The sequence below is a fragment of the Dipodomys ordii genome, unplaced genomic scaffold, assembly GCF_000151885.1.
Source record: "Dipodomys ordii isolate 6190 unplaced genomic scaffold, Dord_2.0 Scaffold10, whole genome shotgun sequence".
Lineage (NCBI taxonomy): Eukaryota > Metazoa > Chordata > Mammalia > Rodentia > Heteromyidae > Dipodomys > Dipodomys ordii.
The window spans coordinates 15,458,452-15,482,121 of NW_012267226.1; the positions used below are offsets into that span (position 1 = coordinate 15,458,452).

Below are 23,670 nucleotides of genomic sequence, written 5' to 3' on the forward strand. Positions count from 1 at the left end.
GGAACCACTTGGTTATCCGATTTTTTTTTGTCTTTTCCTTGCCCCCTCCCACCAGACTACAACTAGGATTTAAAGCCAGGGCTCTGTGCTTGCTAGACAGGCACCTGAGCTATGTTGCCAGCTCTTTTTGCTTTAAATTAGTTTTCAGATTGAGTCTGAATTCAGATTGCACAGACTAGCCTTTGACTAGGATCCTCCTACATATGACTCCCATGTATCTGGGATTGTAGACTTGAGCCACCACATTTGGCTTTTCTTTTCTTTTTGTCACTCAGCAATTCATCAGGAAAATGATCCCCTCCCCCAACTCCAAAACAGCTCTTCCTCCAAAGCTTGGCATTGAAAGTGAGATTGTCTTCTGTTTTATTGTGATTCCTGATCCTAAAAGATGGGTTCATTTGTAGATGATAACACATACTCCAGGGCATTAACTGATGGTTCTTCAGAGTCGGCTTTGACCTGCCAATGGTAGGACTTAACCCTAGACAGCCAGCATTGTGAGAAATTACTCATGTAACACAAATAACAGGAAAAGCAATCAGATTAAAAGATTTTCTCCCAACTTTCTGATCCCCACTCTCTTGGAGACCAAGCTTACTAGGCCATGCTCAGTAAGAAACAGGCAGCAGGCACAGTGGGAACAACTGCTTTTATCTCCTCCTGAAACAGATCAATTTGCAAAATCAACAAGACTAGTGTAAGCTCTTCCTCTAATGACATTGTCTGACAAGGGACTGGAAGCTAAGGGGAAATAATCTGATAAGAAACAAAACTCTTCAGCACAGAAAAGTCTATAAATCTTTATTGAAAATGTTTCCATCTTACAGAATAAACCAGGAAGAAACCCAGAAGGACTAAATTATAGCCAAGACATTGAGCCTCAAAAAAAGAAGGGGAAAAGACACAATTGGGATCCTAGCAAATCCATAAAATATTTTCTTTGCTAGTTCTACCAACTTGAGCTCCTTTGTGGATGTTGCTTCTGTGTCTTCTCAAATCCTCACACAGATGGAAAATCTTGCATAGTGTTTTTATAATAGGAAATCAGGCTTTAATCAAACGGGGCTGAGATTCCCCCCCCCTTTTTTGTCAGTCATGGGGCTTGAACTCTGAGCCTAAACACTGTCTCTCAGCTCTTCAGCTCAAGGCTAGTGCTCTACCACTTGAGCCGCTGAGCCACTTCTGGTTTTCTGGTGGTTTATTGAAGATAAGAGTCTCACCGACTTTCCTGCCTGGGCTGGCTATGAATGGGCAATCCTCAGCCTCCTGAGTAGCTAGGATTACAGGCCTGAGCCACCAGTGTCTGGCTTTCCCCTAACTTTTGACTGCTCACCATAACTACTAGCAGAGATGTAAATTTATCATCCAAGACTCCGTCTTAAGGCTTTGAAATGAAAACATGTCTGAATTAAAATAATTCAAAGATAAATGTGCAGGGATTTGAAGCAGATAGTAAGAAATTTGGATCAAAATAACCCAGGGCATGGAAAACAATGTAAACACATCAAAGAAACTGTGATTTCCTGGAAAATTATATTAAGTAAAGTAAGCAAGACCCAAAGAAAAGTAGGTTGCATGGTATCCCTCATTTGTAGGAACTAGAATATGTCTATGGTATTCTTAACAAGAGATCTCAATAACCTAATTGCTTTGTGCATAGGACCATACACAATGAAGCATATCAACATGAACTCCAAGATATGGAAACAAGAGGTTCTTAACATGTCCTGTATATAGTCTTTCTTTTTTTTCTTCTTCATTTCTTTTAGTTTTCTGTTCCTGTGTCTTATGTATAAGATTATTCAATCTGTGGAAGGGAAGGGGAAATCACAGAAACAGCAGGACATAGGATGAACTAATGCAGCATTGATACTCACTTGTCACTATGTTGAATATAAACCCTACAACTGGTGGGGGGAGTAGAGAAAGGCAAGTGGGAGATAATGAGGGATGAAGTAACAATGATTAAAAACAAATGTACTCATTACCTGACTTATGCAACTGTGAAACTCCTGCTCATCACCTTTTCAATAAAAATAAAATAACTAAAAAAAGAAGAAACTGTCATTTCCTGTAAAATGTCTATTCGTTCTATGTAGATTGCACAGCTCAAGTGTCTGCCTTGTAGAGGTCATGGGTGTCATTAGCAGGCAATGTGCCAGTACGTGGGCCTGCAACCACCATCAGAGCTGAGACTTGAAAAGTCTAAATGCTTCACTAGTAAAAATAACATAAAATTTGAAATGAAAACTACGGGTGCTCTAGCTGAGGCTCTGGAAAGGATGGTGAGTGGTATTCGTGTAGAAGTGGCCTTGGCTCTACGTAATGGAGACCTAGACACGATGAAAGATATAAAAGAAGCTCATTTCATAGCATTAAGCAAGTGCACCCTTGCTATGAGGCTTCAGGGGGTTGTGGTGAAGGATCTGGAGAGGGGAAGAAATGGCCAAAGAGCTCATTCATCCTGTTTCCAACAGTTCTGCTTTCCTTGCAAGCATTCTCAAAAGCAGCTATATAGCCACCTCTGAAAGCAATAGTTTCCCCCACGTTTATGTGCTTCTTAGTAACCAAGTAAGCTGGAGCTAGATGATTCCTCTGCCTTCCTCCCCCAAGCCTCCTCCTCCACACACACACTCTCTTTACCCTCTGTCTTCTTGCTGACTTTGCCCCTACCCTTCCAGATGTTCCTTCCTTACCCCTAACCCAGCATTGTGCAGCGTCCCAGCCCTTGAGGTTGATGTCCAGAACAGAAATCTGGCCAAGGCTACAAAGAACAAAGAAAGAGCAACTGTAAAAACTGACAGCTCAAGGCCTCTGGCATCTGGTCTACCCTGGGTGGTTGCATCCAGGAGGTTCTGGCAGTGCTGGTTCCCCACCCAGCACCCCATGCATCTCAAAATGACAGTGGGAGTAACAACCTAGAACATCTCTGCAGTGCACAGCTACCACAAAGCAGCAGGCACAAGAAAAAAGGGGACTATTCCCAGGAACACATGCAACAGCAACTTGTGAACACTTGGCATAAAGTATTATGGTTGATATCACACTATTTCCACCTCGTGGAAAGAAAATTGGAAAAAGAAATGGGGAAAAGAAAGAAAGAAAGAAAATTATGTAGAAAATGAAGAGAGATGGAAGAAAAGGCAAAACTCTGACTGTGGTTGGGGGTAGAAAGTGTAGCCCAGATATGGAAGCTGGGCTCCCTCGAGGATCATATTAAAAATCCTAATTTCAGGAAAAAGGATTCTCAAGCCTAAAATCCCTCCACAGAGAGCGTGTGGTTGAGCTCGTAGGCATTGCTATCCTCTTCCTCCAACAGCAACTTATCGATGGTCAAGGAACTGACGGTTCTCCTGGGGTCATCCATGTCCTGAAGGACCGGCTCAGGGATAGAGATGGGGAGCTGGACAAACTGAGCCCCAGGCAGAGCTGGGGCTGGGGGCTGGTACTGCAGGGTGGAAGTTGGCAGTGTAGAAAGGGGCTGAGGCCATGGGAAATAGGTGAGGGGTGTCTGGTGCTCAGGGCCCTCCAGCTGGGGCCCCATGGTGGGTGCAGCGGCACTTCTTGTCTGTAGGGGAAACAGAGGACCAATGGTTAGCAGGCCTGGGATACTCTCCTGCTTATCTCCGTCTCTTAAAGATCTCCACTTCCCCCTCAACTCTGCCCTTCTCTGTTTTCTCTTTGAAGCTCCACCTCCTTTCTCCTGGCTCAGGACACCCTCGGTGGAGAAACACACAGATTTCAACTGGGTCCCTCATTTGCCACTGACTACTTATCTGTCCTATGTCCTAGCTCACACTACTTCCCAACTTGGAAATCTCATTTTTGCTTACCTGTAAAAGAAGACAGGAATAGTAATGAAGTCATAAGGCTGAGCAAAATTTGAGAGAATTTTCTAGGTTTCATTGACTATAAAATGCATCCTGATTTCAGAGATCTTAACATGTGAAAAGTGCATGCATCTTAAATCTATGAAAATGTAGTCATTCAACCCAGTAGCTGTATCTTGCAGGTGGTTGCGCTCCTGCTCAGACACAAAAAGAGAGTCGTGGCTCCACACTGTAACTCTGGCATCCTGAGGTCCTCCTGGACCAGAACTGCTCCATCACTTTCCACCCTTCTGGTAATGACAGCACAGAGAAGCCAAGCCATCAAACCCTCCAGAGATTCAAGCCCTGGGTTCTTAGTATGCTTTTACAGTTGAGAAAAGTAGATCAAAGTGGAAGCTCTTACAGGAATAGATGTGGGACAAAGCCAAAAATCTCCCCCTGCTATCCCTACCTGCCTATCATCTCCAGTTACCATGGTGTTTTGAGAGTAAACCGTTAATCATTGAGGACAGTTTGTGCAGCTCTCTAGCGATCTTGTTACAACACAGATTCTAGTCCAAGAGTTCAGGGTGGGATTCTGCATGTTTAACCAAGTCTCCCAGGATGTCAATGTGGCTGGTATAGGGACCATAGTTTGAGTAGCAAGGTTTTAAATTGTTTTTCCATGGAGTAATAGAGCACTTGAGTAAGAAGGGCTCCCACCATTGGAGCTAGCATGCATGCTTCACTTCCTCTCCTTCAGTGTAGGCCTGTGCTTCCCAACCCAGGTTCCCTGCTCAGGGAGAGAATTATACATCAAACCAGCTCCTAACACAAGTCTTATCTCTTACAAAGCAGTAGTGATCACTGTTGGTTCAAGCCAGCTTTGATGAGTTAATTTACAACATGACAAAACAAATAAATTATTTCTTAATGAATACAGTTGGTTTAATACACAGAACCTTTCAAAGCAGGAAGTAGGGACAATCAAAGGGAATAAATAATGAAAAGAATCCTCAGTAATGAAGTGGCTGACAAACACTAAGTCCACCACTCCAGGCCCCTGACATGGAAATGAGTCACCTGAGGAAGATTCTACTTAATATCATCAAGACTGAAAAGCTGGTTTGCCGTGGAGTGTACTCCTACAAGCCTGCCAGGAAGGTGCCTGGAGGTAGGGAGCAGGTCCCTTGGGAAGACACTGGACACTGAGGGCAATAAAGGGGACCTGGGGGACCAAAGCAAATACTGCCATCAAGGGTGGCTCTGAAACCATTCATGAAGCCTCAGCTTACTTGCCACAGTTTCCCTGGAATGGACTTAAGATCCTTTGATGTCATAGGCCTTTTTTTTCCCTCAACACTTGTAAGAGTCTTGTTCTTAATGGTCACATATGGTTGCCATTCACTTTAAACTATGACTCCCTTCCTTCATTCCTGGGGGTCGGGACTTCCATTCCTACCTAGCCATTGATAGTGGTGGCCCATGGTTCACATTGCTGGCACACTTTGATACAGTGATAATAACTAATATTTATTTACTGTTTCCTGTGTGCCAGAAAGATTGTGCAAAATAGTTCTACATGAATTAGCTCATTCTATCCCAACAACCCTCTTGTTAGTATTTCCATTTTATAGTGAGAGATCAAGTTGCTAACCAAGGGGCTCATGGATAGTGAGTAAAGAGTTAGAGACAAAGGCAATCTGACACTACAGTCACAACTCAAATATATTACCCTATAGGTGGGTGTAACTCAAAACTAATTTTCTAAGAGGTTATATCACCTTTTACTCAGCCTACATGTCTTCTAGCAATTCCCATGGCTAAGTGCACAATCACTCTCTAAGTTATCAGCTGGCCACCCATTTACCTCTCACTTGGTTCCTCACTTACTGAAAGCTGCAGCTCATCATAACCAAGACTCACTGCTTACAGAGGAGCTGGAGATGTTCAGGAAGAGAGGCAGGAGAAGAGCTTTCCAACCTCAAGTTGCACAAAACATGACCAGACAGGCATAAGAAGAATTTGTGGGGGCTGGAAGTGTGGCTAAGTAGTAGAGTACCTTTGCCTCCTTCCCAAGTGAAAAACACTGAGTTTAAAACCTGAAAACCCTGAGTTCAAACCCTAGTATCACAAGAAGAGGGAGGAGGAAGAAGAAGAGAAGGACAAGGAGGAAGAGGTGGAAGGGAGGAAGAAAAGAAGGAGAAGGAAGAGGAGGAAGAAGAGAAAGAGGAAGAGAAAGAGGAGGAGGAGGAGGAGGAAAGTGTCATAGAGTAAGCTGTTTCTAACAGGATACCATGGGTAGGCACAGCTCTGCTTTCATAAGACATACCGTGACGTTAGTGATGAGTGGTGGGGAGGCATAGGTCAGCACTGAGGAAGGCCCCACAACTGTGTAGCTGGGGCACATGGGCTGCACATACATATCCGCTGAGTAGGGACAACTGACGGCTTCATGGGACACATACTCAGTATAAGGTGTCCAGGGGGTCAGGGGCTGCAGGGTGGCAGGAGCAGGCTGGGAGAGCCAGCCAGCACACAAGGCCCCTTCCTCTGTCACCGTGGAAGCAGAGACCTCCATGTCAAGGCAGGAAGGACCTGTGGTATTAAAACAAAAACGAACAAAAGAAAATGACCAGAACTGCTGGCGCCACCATGAGGGTCCTAGGACAGAGCTGGGCTGCAGGGACCTCTTACCCACTGTGGTGTAAGTCGCCAGGGGCTGGTGGGGCAGCACCACCTAGAGAGGAGAGAGACAAGGACCTGTGGTTAGCCAAGGCCTTTGCAGGATAAAATCCCATGGGCCCCAGGATGGCAGAGTGCCCAGAAGAATCACCCAGCACTCACACCAACCATCACCACCTGCACTCTTGAAGAATTTTTGTTTCCATTGAGCAAAAAGATGGTGCACTTAGGGAACTGGCCTCTTCCTTTTCCCAGAGGGACCCAACTCCCACCAGGGTGTGTATCACTGGCTCCCGTAGGACTTGACACTAGCTTTGTTCAACTGGCTAAGTGAACCAGTTCCACTCTGTCTTATCCCACTTCAAGGAATCACCAACTAGTCTAGACCCATCCTCACAGTATCAGTCGGGGGCGTACCCTGGAACAAAGAAGTACCCTTCAGTCTGACAGAGGCCACCCTCACTCTCCTACCCACACATGTATGTACAAACAAGCTCATACCCACCTGCATGCATGCACAAGCTCATGCACCTCCACATACATGTACACACACACACACACACACAGAGGCCACAGACACTCTCACCGCAGTTGGTGGGACAGCTGTCCCACTGCTGGCATGGCAGCGCTTCCTCCTCAGTAGCTCCTTCACTGGCTCCTTCACTCGGACACCTTGGTATGGCCGGGGTGGGGCAGGGGTTTGCTCTGGAGCTGTGGCTGGGAAAAGTGACGTCACTGGAATCCATGGTCCTTCTCAGACAGATCCCTAACACCCAGTGCCCATTTCCTCCAGGATTTGTCTGTTCTGGCTTGAAGATTACTAGAGTATTTCCCCTGGTATTGCCACTCTTCTTGTATCAAAACCTTCCATGACTCCCTACACTCAAATAATGAAGGCCAAAGCCCTTCAGTCTAGAATTGAAAAGGCTTCACAATGGCATATGAACCCATTTCTCTGACCAGTTTGTACCCTAACTACATAAACCCTGGGTCCCACAAGAAGGTCCATGTGTACCTCTTTCCATGGTCATGCGTATAGCTGGCCATTTCTCACAGCCAGGATTTTCTGCTTTCTTATCACCTTGCAGCTTATAGACTTCTACATCCCCCAACTTCCCCAGCACCCATAGATCTATGGATATTCACATAGATGTCAGCAAAGGACAAGGTAGCAGTAAGAGCAAAGAGTACAGGCTTCAAATCCTGCCCCTGACACATCTAACTGTGTGGTCCTGGGCAAGTTACTAAGTCTCTCTATGCTTGTGAATCTTCAATATCTTGTCAAAGGAATGTTGTGAGGAGTCACTGGACATGGTAAATAAGAAGTGAGGTACAGAGCAAGCTTTCTGTAAATTTGGTATGGGGGGGACGGTTTGGGTTTGGTTTGGTGCAAGAGATGGAACTGGAGTTTCCCATATGGAGGGCAAATGGAGCAAGCAAGCATCCAATGTATCTTCAGCCTGCTGTGTAGTAATTATCCATTTTGATATTGATATTGAATCTAGTTTATTACTAAGTTAGGAACATCTCAAGACGAGCTGTTGTACATCATTTCTGTCTTATCTTCCCAAGGTGCCTGTGCACTTGGAAGAGGCTCAGCAAGTAATTATTGTTGATTAATCAACTGGGTGATTCCTTGAATATGATTCCATTCACCTTCCCTTCAACTCTCCTGGACCTCTAGAATGAATGGGCTGAAGTGAGTGGCTTCCAAGTTCTTGTGAGTCCCAGGACCAAGAACAAATGCTCAATGCTCATTGTGTGTCTTGAGGCCACTTTACTGCTAGGAGGTTTCCTTCCCCAGTTGTTGCAAAAGACAAGAAACCAATGTACCAACCAAAATATGAGGCACAGCTCAGGCCCTTCCTGGCCTGGGAAAGCACACCAAACTAGCCAAGGCTGCCCTGTTGTAATCCTCCTGTGCAGATGCAAATTGGACCTGGCCCCTTGGAATGAAGGGTTAGGTCTGGGAGGCCAAAAACATAGTATTTATGGCTCACATAGAAATCTCATTATCATCCACTGATAAGGGTCCCCAGAGACCCAGCTCTGAATCAAAGTCCTCCGGAAGCCTGGGTATCTGTGAAACCCGGATCCACAGCTCTACTTGAGCTGAACTTTGCTCAGCAAATACTCAGTTGATAAGGTTTTGTTCCTGATTCTATATCAGACTTCATTTTGGGCTCTAGGCACCTGCACGGCCTGGCCTAGAAGTCTAGCAGGCAGAGGGGCTTGGCTACCACCAGCAGGATTTGAAAAGTAAACCCTAGAGACAGATGGTGTGAGTCAGGACCCCGTTTCTCAGGTTAGCCTTCAAACCCATCTGCAGGGGTTCCTTACCTGGCCATGAAATAGATTCAACCAAAGAGTGACACAAAATTCAGATGCCCAGAGCTCTGCTCCTAGGAGTATGATGCTGGGGTCTGATATAGGACTCAATATGGCTAAAAATGTCTCCAGTGATTCTAAAGGTGAATTAGAAGCACCCAATTTAACAGTTCAACCTGTTTGCCACATCCCAGTAGGAGTTACCCTCCTTTTAAATTCCTCTGTCATAACAGGTGGTCTTTGCCACTCTCTCTCATACCGGTCTCTGCCGGTATTCATTCTTTTACGCAGGTGGCCCCTGCCCTGGTGGATCTTGTGATCAAACCAAGAAGCTAAGCAATGAACCAGTAATGACAGTCACCAACTAGGTAACTATTTTAACCTGAGAGATTTCAGGCTTGTATATTATATAGCAAGGGGAGCCAATCTAATATCTGTGCCCAGGTATCACATTTATCTTTGTTCTAAGCAGAAATGACAATGGTCTTGGGATCCAAAAACACCTATAATCAAACCTGGGCTGCTGCTCACTGGTAGTGAATTCTCCTATTTATTTAATGAGTGGGGCCTTAATTTCCTCATCTATACAATGGGAGTAATAGCTCTTCCCTCACACAATTACTATGAGGATTAATGGGAATAATACATTGGGAATTCCCAAGGGCAGGTTCAGCATATGGCAAACACTGTACATGTGTTATTTTTCTTCTCTTCCCTCCATCTATTTCCATTATTCTTTTCTTTCTCCTACCCAACTTGCCTTATGGTCACCAGCAGCATAAATGTGGTCCTTCCATTGCCTAATAATGAAACTCACCACTCACAGTCTACCTGTAAAACGAAGCTCATTTTCTCACCTATAAAATGAAGATCATAACATTGTTGTGGGGCATTGAAAACTACATGGAAAGCCCTTACCACAGACTGTGGAACAGAGTATGAATTTAAGTGTATGTGAGCTAATGCATACTCATGTATGTCATCCACCACCAGCAATCTAAGGATCCCATACATCCTATCTCTGACTATCTTGAGCATTTCTAAACCTCACTATGCATTTGTTTACCTTCAGCCATTTCTCACACATGCCTTTAGCCCCCAAGCTCTTGCTTCTGTATAAGTTCCACTTACCGTGTATCTGAGTGGTATCAGTACATTACACAGACCCCAGCTGTAGCCTAATGTGGCAGCAATCTCTGACAGTCACCAGTATGATGACTGTCATAACTTGTGAGACTCAGGTTGGTTTAGTATATAGCAAGAGGAGACAAACTAGTATCTGTACATTAAGAACACCTTTACCTTTGTTCTAAGCAATAATGACAATGGAATTGAAAGCCAAAAATCAAATCTGGATTGATGCTGACTGGTAAAATATTTCCAGATTGATTTAATTACTTTGATCACTCCTTACATGGCTCCGTTCTTCTCAGAATCATCTGGGCCACATCCGTTTTCTTTACAGCCATATTATTTAACCTATACTTGTCTCCAGTTAAGTTTCCTGCTATTTCATAGGCACAGGGTATAACCTGAGGCACCAAATACTTGGAGAAACTTGAGGCTTGGGGTTATGTTAGGGATCTAATCTAGCTGGGGAACAAGAAAGGCTCAATCCCACATGTACACCTCTCCATCCAGATCATAAGCAAAACCATCTATGATGACTTTGCTCTGATTCACATGTCCACTTGTGGGAAGATCCCAGAGGCATCTCAGTTCCACTCCTTTTCAGGAAATGGACATACCACATACTTGGCTAGAAAAGAACCACTGGGCATTTCCAGGATCTTGTCAAGTGAGAGCTTCCTGCCACCTATTGTTTAAAAAAAATCAATGAACAAAGAGAGCTTGAGGGAGGTGCTCTAAGCACAAGGTATCACACCCTCTAATGCCTGGCTTTCTGGAATCCAAGTGACAGCAGATGTACCTTGACACAACAGAGCACAGGCAGAGCTATGCAGAGGTCTGCATCTCTTCTGACTGCATCAAAAATTCCTATAGCTCCCAAGGTCCCTGAGACATTGTGTCTACCACCAGCTGCCAAGGAGTCCTGTAACTGACTCCACACGCATGGACAAGAGTTAAGGATGCTTTTGAGTGTCTTTGCACAGGGCCCATGAAATATCAGAATCCAAAGCCTCAGGACAATTTTCCAGAGTCCAACAGCCAATTGGATTTGCAAGTTTTAGTGCCTTTCATACCAAACTATGTGAAGCAATGATTGACATTTCTAATTGTATGGTAAATACTGGGTTCCCAATTGCCTCCAGCACAAGAACTGAGCTCCAAATACAAATCTGAAAGAAGGAGCTTGTCAAAAATCAGCGTTGCCTCACCTTGGGGCTGCTAGATCCCTGAACCAACCTCATTTTAACACAATTGAACTGGAATATTTTTAAATGAAATTATTAAAATAATCTATTGGCCAAGCATAGGGGCTCATGCCTGTAAACCCAGCTACTCAGAATTGGAGATAGGGAAGATCATGATTTGAGGCCAGCCTGGGAAAAAGGTTAGAAATACCCATCTTGACCAACAGCACCTGGGCATGATGGAGCACATTTGTCATACCAGCTACACAAGGTGCTAATAGGTAGATCAAAGTCCAGGCTGGACCAGGCATATATGCAAAATATATACCTTATGTAACCAAAGCAAAAGGGCTGAGGGCATGGCTTCAAGAGATCCAGTGCTTGCTTAGTAAGTGCAAGGTCCTGAGTTTGATCCCAAATATCACCAAAAAGAGATTCTTTTTTTTTTTTTGGGTCCATTCTAGGGCTTGAACTCTGGGCCTGGGCACTGTCCCTCAGCTCTTTAGCTCAAGGCTAGCACTCTACCATTTGAGCCACAGCGCCACTTCCAGTTTTCTGAGTGGTTTATTGGAGATAAGAGTCTCACAGACTTTCCTGCCCAGGCTGGCTTTGAACTGCGATCCTCAGATCTCAGCCTCCTGAGTAACTAGGATTACAGGCGTGAGCCACTGACGCCTGGCTAAAGAAAGATCCTTAAGTAATAATTTGAAAAAAATATCCAAAGAAAAGCAAACAGAGATCAAAATAATAATACAGCAGCCAGGATGATGAAAGGCCAGTTTCCTAAAGACGAGCAATTTGCAGCTACGGATAGCACACCCACAAAACCTGTAGACTTCTCACCAACTCTGTTGAGGTCTGAGGACCCTGTAAGTACTTGTAGGCACCCAAATGTCCATCACCTAGAAAAATCGGTCTACCTGAACATGAACTCTTGGACTTCAACAGGAATCTCCAGTTTGGGGGCTGAGAAGTTCACCATATTGCCTTTCTTTCCTACTGTCCATCTGTTGCCAGTAGAGTTTCAGGAAGGATGAAACAAAGGCACTCACTTATAGCAAATCAATAAATTCAACCCTAATGAGGGCTTCCCTTTTCCAAAACGAGCAATGTAAAAACATAAAAGTATAAAAAGCCAGAAGAGTATATTTCAGTTCCCCCTGCTGCACACCCAGACATGCTACATAGCACAAAAATAAGAGCTCTGCGGCTGCCCTTCCCCTGGAGGGTGCAAAGCATGACAGAGACAAGCCATGTGCAGTCACCTCACACAGAGCCTTGGCCGTGTGGGCAGGAATCAGTGCTCACTCTGCAGCAAACTAAGGGATCAGAGGAGTCTACTGATTTAAATGAGTATGATGCTCTAATGAAGACACAATAAAATATCTCTGAGGAAATAGGCAAAATTGTCTGTACTTGTTTATTTAATAACCCCATGCAAACCACATTCATGCCACAGTGCAGATGCTAGTCAAAGAAGGTTGCCAGGCACTAGTCACCAGTAACTTTTCTTTTAGGATGACTTTAATGCACAACAGACATTTACTCTCTAAACTAAGACCCAAGGAACTTGGACAAAACCCTTCTCTCAGCCATTATTCTCTTCTGATTTCCCATGAGCCACTGGGGCAGGCAGCAGACTGAACCACAATTAAGAACACTCCTCTAAAGACTGGTTGTGATTCAGGATGATCATGTTTCCATCCCCAAAGGCCAGGAACCTTTCCTCCCATCTTAACAGTCTTGTCAACTTAAAACTCTTTCTAGTGAGCTTCAAGACATAATCAGCTACATCAGCCATTTTGAAAGATTAAAAAAATCACTCTCCTTTCAAAACTTCTGTACCACAAACAGAGCCTGGAAGGATGCTGGATTCAGCTCTTCTTTATATAGACCAGGTATGTTGAATAAACGAGTGGCTAAGGTCTATCTGTTTCCTAGCCTTAACTCCCAGGAACTCCAAAATAACCGTAATTACACATACTTGGCTTACAACTTAGTCTTTGACACAAATAATTTCATAAGAGGCCTTGCTACAACCTCTGAAATAGACAAGGAAGTATTCCATTCCCTTCCCTGCTTTGACTGATGAAAGAGAGACAGAGAGACAGAGAGATGCTCAGAGATGTTCAGTGACTTGCCCAACATGTGTAATGGTGTTGACCAAATTCAGGACCTCAGAGTCCAAACATAATTCATTCCTGGCCTACAATCTGCTTTTCCTGGCCTAGAAACATCCTATTTGTTACTCTGAGAGGCACTAGTAGTTAGTCATCAAATGGTACCTGGGCGATTCTTCATCCTCCTTCTTGCAGTTCGATCCTGGGTTTGCCTTGCTCTGCTCTTGTCTCCCTTCACTGTCATTTCCCCCAAGCAATGGTATTTCCCAGTGGAGTAAAGAGAGCCCACCCCACACACACTCAAAAAAACACTCTTCAGCTCACGTGAGGAGTGATGAGAACTGAGAGGCTCAAACAATTCCCCTCAAGGTTTTATTTTGGGTATTTTTTGACCGAAATGACAGCAGAGAGGTCCAGCCTGAGAAACCAGCTGCATCTGCCTGCCTTTTACAGAAACTGGCAGTCATCGGAGCGGAAAGGGTGCCTAACTCAGATTCGCCATGTCCCAAGATAGGGGTGAAGACCAAGAAGCCTCTGGTAGATCAGTCACTGCACTCGAGTAGGAAATATAGACTTTAATCAAAAGAATTGCACAAACAGATCTAGAATTATAAACCATGGCAGCGTTGCATCTCTTTCACAATTGGGATGGATCTGGCTTGCGTGGTTGCTCTCCACCTTCATCTGATTCAGTAAGGCCTAAATAAGAAGCAAGTTGGGCAAGAAATAAAGACAAGGGCAAAAGATAGGACTGTTTGCTCTCCCATACAGAAACACTGGTCATTTTGTCCTTATTCACAAGAAACCCATAAAGACTGAAAAGATGGCCTTCTTGAAAAAGCTTCAAAGTTTCGTAAAGACCTAGCAACGTGCTGCACAGCACTTCACTCTGTAAACTAAGAACCTGAGGTGAGTTATCAAGAATCTTACTGAAAGCAGTGAAGGATTGGTGTGACTAGAGTGATGAACTATCACCTGAAGAACCCCAGAATATATTTATGGTATTGGTAGGTGTAAAAAAAAAAAGAAGCAAGGAAATTGGGAAGGTTATGAATAATTTTAACTCCGGATATTTACTAAACTGCTGCTGTTCTTTTCTACTGGAGTTCTGCAGTAGATTTGATTCAAATAGAGAGGATTACGACAGGAAAATTATGTGCATCAGCCTAGAAGTCTTGGAATTTTCTTCCCAATGTTAAGATGCTTCTGTATTTCCAAAAACTGAGCAATGAATTGTCCCTCAGGGTTCACATCCATAGCTTTATGTTCCATAACATTTATTTTATGGCTTGATTTATCAAGATAAAAGTAGTTTTATGATTGAATCGATGCACATAGGGGTAAATACATGCAATAAGAGGATGAGGACCATTAATTTTCTCTTTATGACTTTCTTTCTTGAGTTGTTGTGGCTTTCAACCAAAGTTAAGCCTTGTTCCTATTTTCAACTCTTTTTCCCCTCTTCTTTTCCTTTCTTTTCTTTCCCCTTGGTACTTCTAGGTCCCAGGAAAGTCTAACAATCGTAATTCTCTTCCATTTGAATGTATGGCTCTTTCCAGTGTATTCAAAAGTAATGCAGATTGTTTAAGGGGTGGTCAAATCCTTTTTAGTCCCACACCTGGCCTGTGGATTGTTCTAGTTTGTAATTCTTTGGCTACCAGCTCTTCCCAGAAAGTGGTATTACTGAAACCATTACTAAAAAAAAGAAGGTAGCACATTGTTGTTTCAGTTTTCAGTATCATTAGTGCTATTTCTTGCATATTTCAAGTGTCATTCTCCTCATAACTAGTGTATAAACACCTCAGTCCAATCTTGTGAATTAAAACACGAACACAAATTTTCCAGTCAATACAAACTTATCTCACAGAGGTGGTAGGAAGGTCATGGCTAATTTAGGCACCAAATGGTCAGCTTAGCAATCAACATCAGCCATGACACTGATGATTAAAGTGCTACTATGAATCACAAGACGATTCACATGTTTCCTGTCATTTCACAAGAAATACAGAACTCAGAGACCATACAAATTGTAATCTATAACTAGCCCACATAACCTTTGTCCTCAGAGGCAGAAGGAGAGAAAACATTGGAAAGTAATAATAGTAACTTCTATATATTGGGTATTTGATTAATATAAAGAATAGTAGTAAGTACCTACCATAATCCTATAAAGCTAAAACCATACCCTTGGCGTATAAGGAGAGGGCAACAGGAAGAAGTAATATGACTTGTGAGTACCACACACCCAATCAATCATAAGTGTGTGACTCAAACTTGGGACCACTAGACCCAGAAGCTAAGATTTTAAACTACTAGCAGCAAACAAAGATACCCCTCTTTAACTCCAAATAAAACTCTACTCACTATATCTTGCTCTCCACACAACTGACTCTTTCCAAAATCTGTAAGTTCAGGAAGAAGGAAATCCCAATGAAGAAGCAGCGGTGGCTTCCAGTGCAGACTTCTAGTAGAGTTGCCTGAGAATCTGATAGACCGAGTTATTAGATAGGAACCCCAAATCCCTCTTTGAGCCTTGCATTGATCTCTTCCAAGATGGCTGCAAAGGCCAATGGAAGGCATCTTCGATAAGTAAGCTGAAACACAAGTTAATCTCATCAAAATGGAGGTCTCAAGAGCTGAACAACTACCCATGGGTTGATGCATCTCATTTTGCCTATATCTAACATGGAAGGCTTGAGCTTCTACAAAGAGCACCACCTAAGCCCAGAAAGGAGTCAGAAAACACCACCCAAGCCCCAGAAAGGAGTCAGACTTCGTGACAGGGAAACAGGACAGCGTGGCAAGTCAATTCGTGGTGTCTGGTTTAGCATAAATGTCATTATGAGTGAGTTGCTAGTGTAATCCTTAAGCTTCACTTTCCTCATCTTTGAAAAAGACCCAATAACAGAGCCTATGCCACGGAGTTGTTATGAGGATGAAGTGAAATAAATAGCGCATTCAAAGTATGGCAAAGATCGTCAGTTGTCACACCCAACATCTGCTTTGTCCCTTTTTTAACAAGCCCTGCTTTATGGAGGATGGCAATATGCCCAGCTAAACAATTCTGTTGTTCTCCTATAGCTAGGAGTAGCCATGAGCTGGCAGAAGAGGTTATGCATTGGAGGGTGGAAAGTGAGAGGGGGTAAGTAGCAGTGATGGAGAAGCATATTTTTTTGCTTCTTTTTTGCTTTCTCTTTGTCTGAAGATATGATGAAGATCACAGACGTGGCCCAAAAGTTAAAGTGAATGCTATGAAGAAAACTTGAAGACAAAGCCACACACCAAGAATAGCAGGCAGGAAGGACAAAAGGTGCTTGAAATATTGGTGACACTGTTGAACTACCTAGAATCCTGAATAACCTCTTATTAACTTTCTCTTAGGTGAGAAACAGTATATTACTGTCTTAGCTAAATCTCTGTCAGGTCTCTCCAGTAGCAACCAAATGTAATCTAAACTTTTCCAACATAGTATTTGATAGATCATATGGCACCAAATAAGTACCCATCACCCCTATCAGAAGGATAAAGACAAGAGGTATTAGGTTCTACTGATTTCAATCTTTAGATAGGAATTCTCAGCCTTGATTGCATGTTAGAATCACCCAGGAAAATAATCTAGAAATCTCAATGCCAGAGGAAATTGAACCAAAAGTTTTGGATTGGGACAAGTGATCACTATTCCTTTAATCTCCCCAAAGCATTGAAATGTGTCACCAAGGCTGCTCTAAGCAGATGGAAGAATCCCTGCTATCAAATTAAGGATACTTGTTCTAAAATATATTTTATAAGCACTTGGAAAAACTCAGAAATTAGAACTGGAAAAGAACTTCAAACAGCTCAGTCTCCTTAGTAAGTAAAAGGGTAGTTTCATTTCATCTGAGACCCACAGGGATTAAATGGCTGGCCAAAGACTCAAATCTTATTATCTGTAGACTGGAATGCACAGTTCATTTCTCTGGCAGGCAAGAATAAAGTCTCCCTCAACCAGGACAAGAGAGCTTCAGAGAATTTTGACTCAGTTGAATGCTCGTGGCTCATGCCTATAATCCTAGCGACTCGGGAAGCTTAGATCTGAGAATCCTGGTTCAAAGCCCGCCCAGGCAGGAAAATCTGTAAAATCTCCAATTAACCACCAAAAATCTGGGGGTGAAACCGTGGCTTAAAGAGCTCAGGGACTGTATCCAGGCTCTGAGTTCAAGCCACATGACCAATGGGGGGGGGGAGAAATAGAGAATCTCCCCTTGTGCCAGCCAATTTCATTTTTGTCAAGAAATTCCTTCAAAAAATGAGAAAACTAGAATATTACTAAATATTTCTTGAATGTAAAAACTATACTAACGATCATAATCAATCAACCAAGTTTGTTTTTGTTGGCTTAGCACGACAAATTGATGGACATCTTCAGTTAGCCAGAAAAATAAATTTCTTTAGGAAGAAGTCAGAAAGAAAAAAACCCTTTGTAATGGGAAAGTTAAAAGCAAATATTTACAGAACTTGCTAATGAATCAAACATTCAGACATTTAGTGAATGAGCATAGATAATCTTGATTTTTTTTTACACAAAAGGCAGATTTCCAGGTGTGAAATGGAAGAGAGTTTTATATTTTTCTGACTCAGTAACTTTTGGAGTATGTGGGGGGGATAAATTTGGCATTTTTCTTTGGTAAATATAAGAAGGAGGAAGTAAAATATAAACCTTGAAAAACACCTGCTCTTTTGCCAATTAAATCTGTATGCTTTATATGGCCTTGATTTCACCTGAAAAGGGTGCTTGTGAATTTATGTCTCTCCTTAGGATTCTATTTGTCCTTAATATCATGGACCACTGAATTGATGCATAAACTTGGTAAGAAGTAAAGGTGTTGATCGGGCTCATTAAATAAGTAAAAGTTGCAACCAGAGCAGAAATATTAGAGGTTGTCCATGTATTTAAAATTACTTTTTGTTCATAAATGCCTCTGAATCTATGCAAGAGATTCTCAGGTTCAGAAAGTATTTCACATTTTCTCTTTTGTTGTCCTAGAAATGTGTTCTATTTAGTGGAATCCTAGAATAAATCCTTAGTGCGGTGTTTTGTGCTAATGAGAATTTTGAGACCCTAATTTATCTATTAGTTAAACCTTGGCTATGTTCAAGTTTTGTGGAAGCAAATTTCCATCTGTGCCATTAAAATCTGATAACCATTTCCTGTTCCAAAGGTGCCTCTTTGGGCACTATAGTGAAGATATACCACAGTCGCTAGCCAACCAGACAACTGAAGAATATCAATTAAGCTGTTTTTCCTTATAATGTAGATCTTTTCCTAACGCAAGGAACAACAATGAAATGCAGTTGTCTATCCATCCTCTCTATCAAGACTGTCAAGTTCATTGCACACAATTCTATCACTTTTAAGGAAGAGGTTCAGTTGAATTCATTTTAAGCACTGATCAAATCATCTTCTAATTATCTTATCTACAACTGATGCTAACATTGTACAAGCCCAGGATACTAAGTGATCTGGGGAAATAAATGCCTAAAGTACTAATCAAACCATGTAAGACCAGAGCTTAGCCAGCCTTTCCTATAACTAGCCAGATAGTGATTATTTTAGGCATTGTGTACTGTACATTCTCTGTTCCAACTATTCAGCTCTGTCATTGAAACATGCCTTAAACATACACAAATAATAGACATGGCTGTGTTTCAATAAAACTTTATTTATAAAACAGGCAGCAGGCCCACATTGGTACATGGACTGTACTGGCAGACCTTTGGTTTAGACCCTAGATCCTATCCCTCAAGAATTTTTTTGGGGGGGGTCGGTCGTGAGGCCTGAACTCTGGGCCTGGGCACTATCCTTCAGCTCTTCAACTCAAGGCTAGCACTCTACCACTTGAGCCACAGGGCCTATATGATATTGAGGAATCGAACCCAAGGCCTCATGCATGCGAGGCAAGCACTTTACCACTGAACCACCTTCCCAGTGCCTCAAGAATAATTTTATAAGGACTTTTAATTATTCTATTCAAAGTGTCATAAAAGGATATAGACTAGAAGGAAACTGGCATAACCCTGATCAGTCAATAGTCTGACAGAAATGTCCAGTAGGAAGACACTAACAACCACTGTCACTGCTTATAAGGGAACTAAATATCACTTTATCAATATTCTCCACTTTAGTTCTTACAGTGAGGAAAACATTAGAATCCCCATCTTCAGATTTTAAGGAATATGAAAAAAGAGATTACTCAATTGTCAAGCCAGCTGTCAAACCCAGCTCTGTCTTGCTCTGACATCCATGCTATTTCTACTGTACTATTACTTGTTGGGTGGATGCTAATTCTCATTTACATGGACTGAGAGGACCAAGTACAGAACCCAGGGAGAAAATCTGCAGGCCAATCACTTTTTTATCCAATTGGCTGGCTAAGCACATCTGAAATTCATGGTCAGGAAGATCCACTGCTCTGTACTGGTATCTCTGAGCTCTGTCACATTATCTCTGATCTTAACCAAAACCTGTGTTCACATTAAGTCCACAAACAGGGGTCATGAGCCAGGTAGGGAGGAGGTTACACTTACAAAGTAAATGTTTTCTTAACCCTTTCCAGAACCTGGGGTACAGTCATTTCAGTTCATGCCTCAAGGGTGTTTTCTGAAAAAAGAAAGTGCCTTTTCAGCGCTCTTCGTGTCTGATTTCAAACTTTGCCCTTCCATGGGGGTGATTCTAAGTGGGTTGATGATGCCGCTCTGTTTTTACTAGTTTTCCCACAGGGTATAGTCATTTGGGTGCCCTAACCCACAACTTGGGTCTAGGAGAAAGGCCTAGATGCAGTGTGTGAGGCCTTTCCTAATTTTCTTTAAGACTCTAAAAGTTTAACTAAAGAGAATTTCCATGTGTACTCATCTGGACATGTGGAAATGTTCTCCATAGTCATCCCACTAATGAGTTCACAATGTGGTCTCTTTTACAATGGAGTTTTGCTATCTATGGCCCTAGGGTGTGTATAAAAGCATGTTCTCCAACAGCCTCTTTTCTAAAAAAAACTATTCATCTCTCAGGAGACATGAAAAGAAAACAAAGAAGAGGACATGGCATTCTGGGTATGTAGTAAAGTATCCTATAACTCCGATGCTGAGAGGAATCAGAGCTGTTAGCATCCTGTTGGTGACACTATCACTCTATAAAAGGGAGTTACTTTACCCTCATTTTAAACGGGTAAAAAACCCTAAGAATTGACCAAAGGAGTTCACACAAAACCCAAATGATTCAGCTGTATGTGAAAAAGCATACGATCACTTAGAATCCCCCTATAAAGCCATTATGTCTCATCTACTCTGACATAGCCCTTCCAGTGATGTCAGCTCCCATTGCTTCCAGAGATGGGATCCTGCTCCGTCTTCCTTCTGGTAGGGTATTCCTCATTATCTTACAATAATGAGTTATGGACTCATAACTATCAAGTCCATATTCAAGTTCAGTTCTATTTATTTTTAATGCATCTTTCTAATATCTATGGGACTGAATAACCTGAGAAATTTTTACTCCTGTGACTCACACATTAACAAACTCACTTTCTGAGATTTTCCACAAGAAGCAAACAACAACAAAATGAAGTAGTAGTTACCAGTTACATTTTAACTAATAAAGTTTATATTTTCAGTTATCCCTTTTAAAAAATTAATACCTTGTATTTTTTTCTGTAAATCTAGATTTTCTTATAGTAAGTTTACACGAGATAAGTTATACCTAAACTTATCAAAGGGCATTGAAAAAGATTAAGAACCTTAAAAGGAAACATAGAACAATTCTGGGCAAAACTTCTTGCTGAAAGAACTATGTTTACCTCAAGACAGCAATGAATGTTGTCGATTGTATCACTTCAATTATTAATAACTTGAATCTCCCTTCAATCAGCAGAATGGAAAATAAAGTTCACAGTTGTTCCATTTGACTTCAAGGATAAAACTCAAGGTTAATGACAAACCTGCTACCCCTTTGCAGTGGGATATACAAGCCTTCACAGAATGCGAGCCACAAGAGGCAGCAGAATGAAGACTTACTTCACACAAGCAGGTTTCCACCTAATCCCAAATGCATCCACAGAAACAAATCACCTCGGATAGAAAGCTAAGCAACTCAGCGAGAAACAGGCCTACACCTGGGGGGGGAAAAAAAGCTGCCTATAAAAACAAAGTTCTTCATGTGAAGAACTGCATGGTTTCCCCTCCCAGCCCCAAACCCATGTCACATCTGGCTTTTATCTTATGAATCATAAACTGTCCTTTCTTCACAGTGATTCATGCACAGGGCGGAGATGTGATGAGCTGTCCCATCTTGGGAACACAAGTTTCCCTCCAGTCTGGAAAATCAGCATCACTTCTAACAGGTTGTTTTCTCCATCAGGTGTACCTCTTCCCTGCTCCCCATTTTGGAACCCAGACCCTGATGCCTCATTCACCCACCAGCTCCCAAATTCTAGGCCAACAGGTGATCTCCCAGAGCCTCTCTGCCTCTGTTTACTTGGCTCTGACAGCCACGGCCAAACCCACTTACATTTTTGCCAGAGCATGGCCTGTGACAGGATGTTGCCTTTTCTCTTTGAAGCAGACAGTTTGGCTTCTTTACTGTAAGACCTGGGTGTGCTTTCCTCCAGTGGAACCACCGCTTGCTTTGAGGCTGTTTCCTGGGCTTTTTAAAGGCCTGAGTTCCCGCTGTGTGGGGCCGCGTCATCACATCCTCCCACCTCAGGCACGAGTGCACTTGTTCTACAGCCATGCTGCCTATCACCCCCCACTGTGTGGGGTGCTTCATGCATGGAGCCAGCCAGCTGGGACTAAGAGCCCCACAGAACAGAAGGCCGCAGCCACTCACACACAGCCACTGACTGTTGAGAGAGCGCGAGGATGTGTGTGAGTGTGAACAGTGCGAGCACCATGTCAAGTCTTGGACCTCCTTACATAAGAAGGAGCCCAAAAGGCCCTCTGGAAAATTCTGAGTTTTCCCTGGTGTTCATACAGAGTTACACACCACCAAGACATTGGCAGGTCTTGGCCTGCCATGGGTGTCTGCTCAACAGGAAATGCAATTCCCAAGGGTCAATGATTCTCGCCATGGGAGGAAACACCTGTCCTTCCTTCAAGCCTCACTACACAGCCTCCTTGTTCTTTTAATATTGCTTTTCTGTTATTCCATTTTGAAATTCAGTGGCCCCTCCTCTTGCCCCAGTCCCCGCCAAAGTGGCGAGACTTAATCGTGCTTCAATATGGGGGGAGGGAGGGTTGACACTGACTCTGATGGCCAATATGCCCACAGAGAAAGGGGCCAACTCACTAAGGGAAGAACAGAGACAGAACTCATACTCTTTAAATGGGGTTAGTTTCTCAAAGGAGACTGGTAGTCACACTAAGAAACCACTGAGAGAGGGTCTCTCTTCTACTGTCCTCACTTGATTAACCAGAAACTTCTCAAAGGAAGAGCAACTAGTTTACCACCTGTAGTGCATAGGTGTGAGGCTTACAGGCTCCTTCCACCTCCAAAATAACCTTCATTTTTTCCAAAATTCAGCTCAATTAGTACCTTTTCTGGTGAGCAATGTTCTGACTCACCCAAGCTCCTGACTCTTATCCATCCCTCTTTTCTTGGCTCTTGGAATGCTTTGTCTGTTGGATGAATGATGGTAAATTATGAAATGATTTGTAGATATCTCACGGTTTCTCCTTTTCTCTCCAATGCTTTACAGAGAATTGTCACCTACTGGCTACAATGAAGTTATGACTTACTGTCTCTAATGGGTTGGTGGTTTGAGGAAAAATCTTGAGGAGAAATGTTCACACAATTCACTCAAAAGACAGAGAAGGTTGTCTCCTGGCTGAGTTATGAACCATCATGGAAAACCTCTGAACTTCAGGACAAAGGCAGGCCCAGGATGGGAAGGTTATATCACAAGGCCTTAGGGCTCAGGGAGAAATTTCTTCTAGAAACACTAGCACAGACCTGGCTCAGACCCGGAAGACATGGGTTCCTATCAAGATTCTGTCATCCTCTGGTTATGTTGCCTTAACTAAATTACAGAATTTCTAGTCTCCGTTTCCATGGTTATAAAATGAAGAAATTGTTCTATATGTCTCATAGATTCTTAGGAGGGTACCCACTTTGCTGGGTCTCTTTCATATTGATCTTGTTTTAGTTATCTGTCTTATTTCATCTAAGTCAATGAAATACAGAACTTTGTCTTGTTCATCCCTATTTTCCCCATAGGCCTAACGTAACCAATTTCATGAAGTAATAATAACTATTTGCTGTGCATCAGAATTCATGTTCTAAGTTTTAAATGAGTTCATCTAGTTTACATATAACAACTTGGTGAAGAAACTTGTATCTAGTTGTTCCAAGAAACAAATAATAGTTAGAAATTTTCATTTGCCCAC

The 23,670-nt window shown here is 42.7% G+C and overlaps 1 protein-coding gene across 3 annotated transcripts; it reads right to left on the reverse strand.

Moving 5' to 3' along the window:
- Positions 1-1,992: 1,992 nt before the first annotated feature.
- Positions 1,993-21,982, reverse strand: Pou2af1 (POU class 2 associating factor 1). Of its 3 annotated transcripts, none has more exons than XM_013009766.1 (5): positions 21,797-21,982; positions 7,081-7,205; positions 6,507-6,549; positions 6,142-6,407; positions 1,993-3,568 (listed from the first exon to the last, which is right to left on the reverse strand). In XM_013009766.1, exons 1-5 carry the CDS (start codon positions 21,810-21,812, stop codon positions 3,254-3,256), a joined length of 765 nt encoding a protein of 254 aa, XP_012865220.1. In that variant the 5' UTR covers positions 21,813-21,982; the 3' UTR covers positions 1,993-3,253. The 3 variants fall into 3 exon arrangements, with proteins under 3 accessions (XP_012865220.1, XP_012865219.1, XP_012865218.1); XM_013009765.1 differs by having other exon boundaries at positions 7,081-7,211; positions 21,797-21,979; XM_013009764.1 differs by lacking the exon at positions 21,797-21,982 and adding an exon at positions 13,423-13,991 and having other exon boundaries at positions 7,081-7,211.
- Positions 21,983-23,670: the final 1,688 nt, after the last annotated feature.